General features: G+C 36.0%; 2 protein-coding genes across 2 annotated transcripts; both read right to left on the reverse strand.

Annotated features, from left to right (window-relative positions):
• Nucleotides 1-1,461: 1,461 nt before the first annotated feature.
• Nucleotides 1,462-3,522, reverse strand: LOC112518250. The gene is made up of 2 exons (XM_025125883.1): nucleotides 3,359-3,522; nucleotides 1,462-2,098 (listed from the first exon to the last, which is right to left on the reverse strand). Exons 1-2 carry the CDS (start codon nucleotides 3,390-3,392, stop codon nucleotides 1,653-1,655), a joined length of 480 nt encoding a protein of 159 aa, XP_024981651.1. The 5' UTR covers nucleotides 3,393-3,522; the 3' UTR covers nucleotides 1,462-1,652.
• Nucleotides 3,523-4,992: 1,470 nt separating this feature from the next.
• LOC112517761 (protein NRT1/ PTR FAMILY 8.2-like) lies at nucleotides 4,993-8,052 on the reverse strand. Its single transcript, XM_025125137.1, has 4 exons — nucleotides 7,820-8,052; nucleotides 7,487-7,704; nucleotides 5,964-6,517; nucleotides 4,993-5,878 (listed from the first exon to the last, which is right to left on the reverse strand). Exons 1-4 carry the CDS (start codon nucleotides 7,962-7,964, stop codon nucleotides 4,993-4,995), a joined length of 1,803 nt encoding a protein of 600 aa, XP_024980905.1. The 5' UTR covers nucleotides 7,965-8,052.
• Between the last annotated feature and the right edge of the window lie 3,968 nt (nucleotides 8,053-12,020).

Genomic DNA, 12,020 nt, shown 5'->3' on the forward strand with positions numbered 1-12,020 from the left:
TTTTATATTTAAAATGATATGTTTATCTTGTATTTGATTATGTTTATCTGCAGTTAGTTACACGAATTCAAATATGGAGCTTTAATAAGTTGTACTTACACACAATCTACTTGCAAATCTTGAGTTTTAAGTAATATGCATTAATAAACAGTATTTTACGCATAAAAATGATTTTTAAGAATTTTGTCAAATGCTTTATAATATAGTATAGATATAAGCAACAACCGAAACCTGACAAATTCCCACACGAGATGCCCAATGAAATGGAAGTAACAAACGAGAAACGAACCAACTAACATAAAAAAAACAAGCAGCCGGGTTACATCACCATAACACCTAAGATCCAAATAAAGCTTTGTCACGATGGGACGACCAACGAAATGAGGCAAGATGGATATCGATCAACAAGTCTTCACCGACTCGTGAACTACCGTACAAGAGTTTATTTCGAGAGCTCCAAATCGAGTAAAGGGAGATCCAAGCAACGATCCTCCATAACTTACTCCTAGAGGATGAAGCAAGAAAGAACTCAGCTAAAGTGAAAATGTTCGAAACTGATTCAATAGCCCGAGGGGCGATGCCCCACCACTTCAAAATTACTGCCCCACAACACCGAGATCATAGAGCAAACAACGAAAAAATGGTCGATCGGTTCGACGACACAATCACACCCAGGGTAAATGACCAAGTGAAACTTGATCGTAAAATGGGTAAATTAATATTAAATATCTACATAATATTTGTAAATTTCTTATTCATAGACATAGTATATATTTATGGTCATGTTTTAATTATTCTTTAATATGTTTTTATTGAGGTGATGCTGGTATAGCAAGGAAAAAGGGTGTTCAAAAGCCGATTAACCGGACTAACCCGGCCAACCCAGTTTGAAAAAATCCAAAAGAAACTCAACCTGAGGTAACATAAACATATAGTTGATACAAAATTAGCTCAAACCGTATCTATTAGGTTGGAATTGGGTTAGAATAATTTGAACCCAACCTAATCCGATGAACCCGATACCTTCCTATACTACGGATTTAATATGATTGTTAAGTATTTGATTAATATATGAACATTAGACATTAAACCAACCCATAATTAGGTATATTCAAAATTATATTACAATTTCAACTATAATTTTACTTTCTTATTTGCATGAACTTTCAATTTTTTTTAGTTTGTCGGCCTTTTTCTATGTGTTATCATTTTGATTTCATTTCGTTTAAACAAAACACTTAGTTAGATTGTAAAATGATTTGTCAAAGTTTCAACCTGATCAACCCGACCAAAGCAACCCAACCCGCACGGTTTGGGTTCGATTGGGTTGTAGTTTTGCTTGGGTTGAGTTCAATTGAGATTTTTCAAACTGCAAATACAGATTGAGTTGTTCAAATGCCTTCAACTCAGCCAACCCAACCCATTTACAACCTTAACAGAAAAACAAATGCTCTTATGCTACACATTTCAAAACTTGTTGTGGTTACTTACTTATCCACTTATATAATACATGTTTTAAAACATCATTTCAACGTTTATCGTACAAAAAGATATATGCAATCAAACATCAACACAAGCATACCATCAACAGTGTTAAAATTAGTTTGATCCAACATTATTATACTTGTAGCATCAATTGCAGATATAGAGTTTCACTCAATCCCATATCCTTTCTCCTGAAGTTCTTGAACAACTTCATTCTTCATCCTCAACCACAGCTTAAGTGCTTCCTGATCAAACTTCTCTTTCTGCAACTGCTTCTGATAATTTGCAGGACCTGAGTCCATTTCTATAGTCCCTTTGGCGCTAACCATGGTCCCGATCATCCCACCTTTTGCGATGAACTCAGTCATGGCCTCTTCGTCACCTGGGTATGGATAATTGATTCGCTGATAGAGGTGAGCCAGTTCTTTCTCTTCTTTGGGTACTGGTTTCAGTGTCCACCAACCAAGTGGGGATGTTTCATTGAACAACCACATGGCACCAAAAACTGTGTATGTGCATACAAGTGCTTTTCCTATTTGCTTCCAGAAGTAATAGTCCTCCTTTCCCAGCCCTATTTTCTTCAGGTACTTGTCAGCATTGAAAGATTTAGCCACTGGAAAGAGGAGAGCAGGTTGGATTACTAAAACCAAACCAAACCAAACGAACCCAATCTGGGGGAGCGGGTGGGTTACTAAAGCATCGATTACAAGACTGACCCACTGTTTGCAGCGGGAATTAAGTTCCAAGTTCAGTATCTCGAACCAACTACGTTAGCCACATAACAGTTCAATTAAAGAGTAGAAGAGATGTTGAGCATTGAAAGTAATTTAAGTTGAAACTACATGAAGACTAAAGTTGAGGTCCAATAGTGGAATAAATGATAGCAAAGTACAAAGTCTCAAGGGTGGGGGTTCAAAAGGCACTTTGGCTCTTTATTTGGTAACCATGGTATGCAAGCCAACTTTTGTGCACCTCAATTAATCCTACGGGATCCTAAATATAACAACCAGGAAAATCCCCGGTAGCCCTTTGTGTCATAATATTTAGCACCTTGCATCTGAGCATGAGCATAAGAGGAGACACCTCCAAATCAAACCCTCATGCTTAGCTTTTGCTCCATAACTCCATGGCACAAGCCATTTTGGGCTGCTGTGCCAATCTACACGGAGAGGTGTCACCTTCATAACTACGGGCTCATTTGCAGTTTTCTAGCCATCCTTTCTAATCAACTAGTCTTTAAACGGCTCTCTATTTATAACGCCTGTTCCGAGCGTGCGATAGGGTACACACTCACTCTGTTAATATCGACTCTCAAATCCATAATCACCACTTCTCAAGGCTTGGTTAGATGTTGAACCCTTGAATATACTTGAGCTATATCCTGGTAAGATTTTCTGTCGATGGGAACTAGTTTTTCTTAACAGATGACCTTAAAAAGATATATCTTTTATCACATTTCTAAGTCTTATCAGTGTTCTACAACATACTACGATATTATTTCATATTTATAAACCAATCATCTGTCAGATTTCTTAACCGGGAAAGCTTTAAGATTGTGCTACATCTTACAACAATGTTCTAATGTCAAAATAGACAATTTCACTGATGAACTGTTTGAAATACAGTAATCCATTCAAACAGAAGAGATTGAAAGATTTTGGGTCTGGCATTTTATCAAACAGTTAGAGGGCGTGCGTTCACGAAAAAGGAATCGTCCTAAAGACTACAACCCAGGTTCGGAATCCCATTTCATATTAGGCACCAACAACACAACTCACAAATAAAACACTCACAATAAGAAACGAATCCTCAATTCAACCTTCCGGAAGAATGAATCTGAAAATTACCATTGTCGTAAGGGTTCACAAATTACCTGTTTCAGCAGCCCTATAACTTTTGCGAACCATCAAGAAGACAGAGAACCGAGATTGCAACCTGTTTTAATTCATGAAAACTCTCAGTAGAAGAATCCACCGAAAACCTTTCTCGATCTTTTGTAGAAAACACCTAAACATGTTTTGTAGTTTCGACTCCTTTGAATCTTTTATGATCTCATATTTCACATTAACCCCCTCAAGTTCTCTACAAGAGTAATTACAATACTGGTCCCTGTGCTTTACACACACCCATGAACCCCGCCCCTAAGCTTCAACCGTAGGGAAGGGAAAAAAAACCAAAACCGATGGTGAAAATCGAAAATTGAAACTTTCGGATCGGGTTCGAGGATATCTTATCGGGGATGGGGCTGGGATCGGGGACAAATCCGGAGATTTTAATGGGGGCGGGGACGGTAATCACTGGCCCGACCCGATATGTATATAGAGTTTGTTTCAAATACAACCCGTCGCATTTGTACAACCAATATAACCCAATGAATTGAGATATTTATGGAAACGATGAGTGTTCATTTATTATAATTTGAATATTTATGGAAGATGAATATGTTTCATTAATTATGATTAATACTTTATATTATGAAACAATCAAAACTTCTATGAAATCACATATTAATCAAATGAAATGAATGATTGAGATTGAGTTGTATTGGTTGCACAAATGTCAAGAGTTGTATAATAACCAMCCCCTCTCTCTCTCTCTATCTCTCTCTCTCTCTCTCTCTCTCTCTCTCTCTCTCTCTCTATATATATATATATATATATAATACCATTAAAAAAATAGTAACATTAAAATTTAAAAGGCTTTTGTTCATAAAGCACACATATACATACACAAAACACCCACAAACACACACATGCAAACACATACAAAAAGAATAAGTTGTACGTACACAGAAAAACCCGGATGTTGTACAAACTAGTTTCGTAGGCCGACCAGGGCCGGCCTTGGCCACGTGGAGCACGTCCGGTCGCACAGAGCATCAAAGTCTAAAGGGGCATCAAATTGTCATTTATTATTAGTTTTGGGTTTAATAATTTAAGAATTGGACAACTGAGTTTTTAACTATAAAAACATGCCCTAATTTTAGTAGTGATGAATACTGAATGTACATCGTGAACCGGTTAACGCCATCATTCCAACAACTCAATCTAATTCAATTGTTCTTCAAAGTTCGACTATTTTGATTTTCAAGGCATGGAGTTCTCTTTCAAAGTTCGACTATAAAAAAGATGGATTTATACAATACTTTATTTGAGAAGCGTCCTAAAAACTTGTTAAAACACCAAAAGCCTCCTACAAACCTATTAGAACACTTTATTTAAGACACTTTATAGTTAGGTCCTATAAATTTAAGTTTTATGAAGTATTCTATTAAAACGTTTAGACATTTTAAGCATCATTAAAACCAATAAAATATTTACAAATATTTTTATTTTAATTCATTGATATATTTTTTTTTAACAAAATTACAACTTGAAAACAAAAACATGAAAAACAAATTACAAACACTCCAATTCCCGAGCTTTTGGATGGCAAACCATTCTTCAAGTTGTTACTGCAATGGTTAACCTTTTCATTAAATCCTTATTTTTACCGTTGGAGATGCTCTTATAGTTCTGAATTTGTAAGTCGACGTTCAGAAGAAACGTCGTCGGTTTTTAATTTGGCAGAAAGAGTACCCACGGGCTTTTTATAGGTATACCAATTCGAAATCCACAGAAAAGCCCCGAGATTAAGCAGGCTCATAATGGCCAAAAGCCAAAAGAAGTTCTGTAAATGACCACGGTTCAGATTGTCGGGTATCCACCCGAGCTTACCACCCTTGGTACTAATACTTGTTACAATCGTCACAAGCAAAGAGCTCAGGTAGCTTCCGAGTGCGACTGTCGTTAGTGATAAAGCCGAACACAAACTCCTCATCGAGTCGGGGGCTTGGTGGTAAAAGAACTCTAGTTGTCCGATAAAAGTAAAAACCTCGGCACAACCGATCAAGAAGTATTGCGGGACCTGCCAAAATATCGACATGGGCATATTCTTGTAATCGTAATAGTTGTTTCTTTTGACGATCCCAAGTCTGACCACTTCTAGGGTCCCTGCGGCTAGCATCGCAAAAATCGAGATCACCAGGCCTGTCCCCATTCTTTGGAGTTGGGTCAGGCCTGATTTGTGGCCCGTGTATTTCCGGGCAACAGGTACGATGATCTGGTCATAGACCGGGACCCAGAAAATGACACTTAGCGTGTCAAAAATGCTTAGGGCCGCTGGAGGAATTTCGAATTTGTTGAGGTATATGTCCATGAACGAGCCTTGTAACACAAATAGGTTGCTCATCTGACCGTAAACCGTGGCGAAAATGATACCGGTGGCCCAGATCGGGAGCAATTTAACGATTGATTTCAATTCCTCGACTTGAGTCACCGTGCAAAGCTGCCACGGATTGGCCGGTTCGTTAGTCCGATCCGATTCCAACTCCACCGCCGCCTTGTCAAAGAAACTGTAAATCGAAAAAAAATCACTTTTGAACTGCGATGATCTATTTATTTATTTCGTTTTCATTTGTCGGTCCCATGAAAGCTTACCTGAACGATTTGGTGTGGTCAAGCTTGCGGCTTCCTACTATAGCGGACTCGTTGTCTGCTGTCTCATACAGAGTAGACTTGTCGTTAGGAACCTGAACTCGACGTTTCCTCCAAGAAGCCGCAATGACCTGAGCGATGCGGGTCAATGGGCTTCCGCTGGGTTTCTGATTCCGATACAAACGTGTGCCGAAAAAAAACGAGCCAATGGCAATCGCCATGGCCACAGCCGGGATCCCAAATCCCCATCCCCAACCCACATTATCTTGGATCCAAACAAGAACCGAGGACGCGATTAACGCACCAATATTGATCGAAAAATAGAACCAATTAAAAAACGAACTCTTGTGCTTCTTCTCTCGTTCATCGGCGTCATCAAACTGGTCCGCCCCATATGATGACACACATGGTTTGATCCCTCCGGTTCCTAGAGCCACGAGATAGAGCGCTAGAAAAGTAACCGCGGTTTGAGTACTTGTCGCATGACAATCCTCCTTCGATACACAAGTTGGCCTTAAACCCGAAACCGATGCTGATAAAGTTAATAACGTCATTCCCTACATGACGTAACACCAAAACCATCAATCGGTCCAGTAAAACATAGAGGTCTTACGTTCGATTTGTTATCCACTTCAAGTGAGGTTTCATGCGTTTTCCGTTCACTACAACGAAATCATCTTTTATGCGACATCTAATATGTGTAAATGTCCCAATAGACTACTTTCCAGAACTCCAGTTTACAAGTCAATCAATCGTTTGGCTCATATACATGTGTTACAATAAACTGATAGGACGCTTTTAGGCACCGATGAAGAATTGTGTGAGAAAAAGAGTCAATGTGAGAAGCGTAAGAAGAGATCTGAATCCTCGATCCATTTTAATCTCAAATCCACCCATGAATTGCACTTTAGAAGGGAATTGATCCGGTGCATCTCGGTGTTCCACATTAATGTTGACATTTAATTAAGATTGATCCAAGGGTGAAGATCTATTTTAACGCTTCTCACCATGACTTCTCTTTTCACCGAAACCCAACCCTTTGGGCGCGTAACATGTTTTTTAGATAATTTTGAAATAAAGCGTTCTATTAGTTCTTTTATATGACATTATTTGGAAAAAATGTCTTATAATATAAATGTGTTCTTATAATTTTTTTTTTCCCGATTAACATGGATATCCAACCTGCTATGCGAGCCGACTAATTCCAAGGCGACCACTCACGAAGTCGCTGCATTTGAACCTTGGAGGCCACAAGGGGATTTTTATTCCTACTTGGATCTGACCCTGGGGCCTCCAGACACTTTTGACCTTTGAAGTCCAAGCTCAAATCAATCAGGTACCACCCTTGTGGTTAAAGAATAATTCTTAAAAGTGTTGTATAAAAGACTTGTTAGGATGTCTAATTAACATCCCATTGTTTACATTTTTATAAAAAATAGAACATACATAAAGTTAGAGACTTATAAAGCCGATTTTGTTGTAATGATTTATGGGAAACGAACTCTTAAAATAAAAAGCGGACTTACGATAACATAGATGACGGAAAAGATGGCAATGGTCCAATATCGTCCTAGATAGGCATCGGCCACGAACGCACCTATCAACGGCGTTATATAACACGTTCCAGACCAATTTGAGTAGTTTTTCGAGGCCGTAACGCTATGTTGATCAAGGTTATTCTTGAAATAAAGCAACAGATTCGTGCTCATCCCGTAATACGCTAATCTTTCACAACATTCGTTTCCTGCATCCCGAAACACGAACACAAGTTTTACGATATGCGACAGTATAACATCACGAAGAATAATCGACCTTAAAAGGTACAAGTTTTAAAGCAGAAGTTACAAGTGTATGTATACCAAGAATATAAGGGCAAGCTTTCCAAGTGCCTGTGGTTTTCTTGTTAGCAGGATTGCCCTTGTAATCAACTGTACCATCTTTAGTGTACACGTCATCATCTTCTTCAGTGTCAAGTTTGTTGTAAACCTCAACTGGTTCTGCCATTCTTGTTCAGTGTTTAATTACCCTTTTACCCTTTTGAAATCAATCATAACCTGGAGAATTTGACCTCTGGGATTACTGGGAAAAAAACCTTAAGAAAGATTGTAAAGAAATTAAGCATATAACTGAACCAGACAGATCCATGCATTGACACAACCAAGGGGAAAAAAAGCTATTTGTGAACTTAATTAATCAGACGACGGAGATATTATGTTGGATGGTTGACGTTTTTTCTGTGGGTTTTAATGTAATAAATAATAAATGTATATGTTTTTATATGATTAAAAGGAATCTTATTATTATAATAATTTAATTTAATTCTGTAAGGTTATTTAGGATCTCTGAATCTTATTATTATAATAATTTAATTTTGTAAGGGATTGTTTATTTGAAATAAGTTGTGTTTTTTTTTTTATAAAGACACTTATTAACTTATTATAAGTCAGAAGAGTTTAACTTCTTTAAAAAAAAAAATTACCGGTTTGGCATCGATATAAGTTGTTTATCCAAACACTCAAAAGTGCTTATTATCGRTRYCACATCGGAATAAGTCAATAAGTTATTTTGTTAAGCAATCGCAAACACCCCCTTAAAGAGTTTATCAACTCGTATTAGTAATAAGAAATAAGAAATATTTATATTGGTTTTGACACTGATAATAAGAAGTTTTTGATAAGTTACTCTTCTAACTTATTAACTTATTCTAATGTAGTACCGGTAACAAAGAGTTTAGTCGGCACATGAAGGCTTTTATTTGGACATTTTGATCCTTTTAAGAGATGTAGATGTTAAACCACCTTAATTAGCATTTTATGCAAAAACGAACAACTGTAATAAAAAAACACGTTAAATACAACCATTGGTTTTTTTTATGATTTATCAAAAATCGTTCATTCTTTAGCCTACATTCATTTAAAAATTCAATAGCTGTTTAAATCTTGTACTGTTGTCGATGTTTACATAGTATTGATATACTTTGTAATGCTACAAAGAGAAAAGTCCAAGGCATGGCCGACCTGGAAACTGTGCAAGACAAAGTTCGATAACGAGATATAATCCACGTTATTTTCCATAAACCATTGGTATTAACGTCTTATATTTATTCAACGGCAATATCAGATCACCTATTATATTATAAAATAACAGATTTTGAGTTAGATATTTTTAAAGGCGTTATGGATCCCCTAAAATCGAATAAAACAGCTAAATTAAAGGAATTTCGTCATGTTAAACTTCCTAATAATAGTTGGTCGCACAATATGGAAATTTTGAATCGAGTAAATTGGTTTGGTTTGCGGTTTGTAATTCCAAACCAACATTTTGATCAAATCAAATGTATATATGAAAATTTTAATATCAACAGTTTAATCGGTGAGGGGTATCGTTTTTTCTCTTATATGGACAACGGTTTAAACATTGAAGTATTACAAACAAACAGGTAGTAGTCCATCTTTTCAATTCTCGAGTTTATAACGTTTTTTTATAGCAGTATAGAGTTCGAGATGGTATAAAATAAATAAAGATAAAAATTACCTGATCTGATTTTATGAAATGACCAAAATAACCCTCACAAGATCAGCGATATCAATGGATTTTGGGAGTTCTTGATCGATGAGGTGAAATTGATTCCTTCCCTTTCTATTTATAGTTGTAAATGAATAAAATAGCTCAAGAATTAAATATAAAATAAAGCATAATATAAATATATTAATAAGCCAAGAAGAGATGCTTATGGGTCGTTTACCAAACACTTATCCAGGTAAGCGCTTGTTTAGTCACATTACCTTGCCGGATGAATATGACAAGGACCAAAAATCTTACCCGGTAAGAACGAAGGCAAGGACCGATAGTCTTACCTGATAAGTGAAGAAGACTACTCTTACCATGGTTAGCACTTACCGAGTAAATTATTGCATATGATGTCGTATTAATGGACTATAATCTTACCAGGTAAGTACGTGATAATATTAAATTTTACCGGTAAGCGCTTATCGGGTAAGTGTTTGGTAAACGGACCCTTAAAGAATTCATAAGAAAACACATAAATCTATTAAGACATTGCCTTCATTTACTTAAGCATGTAAACACACATGCTTTTTATTTAAGATTTAATTAAGACATTTGACGTACGAAATATGAACGTATTATAAAAAGTATAAACGGAAGAAGAAAATATCAAGTTATAATTAAGGACGTCTTAGATTTCAAGATGACAGACAAGCTGTGGAATAAGACCCGTTGTCTTATTGGTATGCATACTTATTTTAAATATTATTAAGCGGTACGATCTTATTATATATATTATCTTTTACTTAAATATTCAAAGCTTCTTTTTCAACGTAACTTGTAAATGTTGCAATGTACTAAATTTCAAGTTCTTTAACGAGAAAGTAAACACAAATATGAGTTCGATGTTGAACTATTCAATTTTTAATTTAGGGGTTGTTTATCAAACACTTACCTGATAAGTGCTTAAAATTTAACACTATTGTTTACTTGGCGGGTAAGATTTGAGTCCATCAAAACGACATCGTATGCAACAAGTTACCCGGTAAGAGCTTTTGGTGGTAAGATTCGTCGCCCTCACTTACCGGGTAAGACTCTTGGTCCTTGTCTCGCTCTTACTGGGTAAGATTCTTGGTCCTTACCATATTCATCCAGTAAGGTAATGTTACTTGGTAAGCGTTTACCCAGATAAGCGTTTGGTAAACGGCCCCTTATTTAAAAAATTTCGCAAATTTCAAGTTAACATAAAGTATTTACCGATAAAGGGATGATACTATCTGACCTCATATAAGAAAATTGGAGGATAGATCATAGCCGTCCATCGCTTCAATTAAGAGATGGATACCAAATGTGATAATTTAGTAATTTTAGGGAAATAGATGCCATTTTTCTAATAGTTAAAAGGATGCTGACAAATAAAAATGTGATAACCGAGTTGTTATTAAAAGTTTGAGGGTTGTTTTGGTAAGTGAGATAAGTCAAGGGGTTGTTTTTGAAAAATGGTTTAAAATATCTCATTTAGGTCTTAAGTCTAAAATTTATATAAGAGTATATTTTAAACTCTTTTTTTCTTCTTCCTATTTTTTTTTTTGGAAAAACGATGAGAAAAAAGTTGGTGAGACCTCTTTGTTGTTACTGGTTCGAAGAAACAAAAGAAATATCTAATTTCGTGTGTCTACCTGGAATTCGTTGTTGTCTTAAAAACTTAGATCTCTTTGTGATTATAAGGTGAGTTTTAATTTAAAAGGCATTATTTGATTTGCTTTTGGTAAAGTAATCGTATGGTTTCCTGTTTCCATACATGGGTGTTTTGAAATTGATTATGTGGTATTTTTAGTATAATATTGGGACTTGATACGTTATTATCAATTGATTGGAATAAGGGTGACATAATCAGGAGAGGTGTATTTTGGGATAAGGGTGACATAATAAAGAGAGACAAATACTATATAAGGGTGACATAGTCAACTGTATATTAAAAATGGGTTTTTGATCATGTGAAGTACTGTTATCGCATCTTCATAATGCGATGAGTTTGGTTTATCGCATTCTTATGATGCGATGAGATGGTTTATCGCATTCTTATGATGCGATGAGATGCTTTATCACATCTTTGTGATGCGAGAAAGAGGATTATCACATCCTTGTGATGCGAAAAATGTATTTATCACACTAGTGTGATGCGAGGAATGGTATTTATCGCATCAATGTGATGCGTGGAAAAGATGTTATCGTATCAATGAGATGCGACAAGTGAGGGTTATCGCATGTGTATGATGCAACAAAAGGTATTATCATGTCTATAAGATGTGACAAGTTGGTATTTTATGTATTGATGCGACAAGTTTGATACCTCAATGAGTTTGATGCGATAAGATGTTGTTTTATCTATATGATGCGACAAGGAGGTTCGTTTCAATAAAGGATTGTTTATTTGTTATTAATACAAATATGGGCTTTCTAAAAGTGATTTGGTGATTTTCACCCTGTAATTGCAATAAAGAGGATTACTCACTATACCTTGTGGTCTAATTCTCATTGTGTGTTTAAAAA

Source organism: Cynara cardunculus (genome assembly GCF_001531365.2).
Source record: "Cynara cardunculus var. scolymus isolate 2C chromosome LG 9, CcrdV1, whole genome shotgun sequence".
In the NCBI taxonomy this organism is placed as follows: domain Eukaryota; kingdom Viridiplantae; phylum Streptophyta; class Magnoliopsida; order Asterales; family Asteraceae; genus Cynara; species Cynara cardunculus.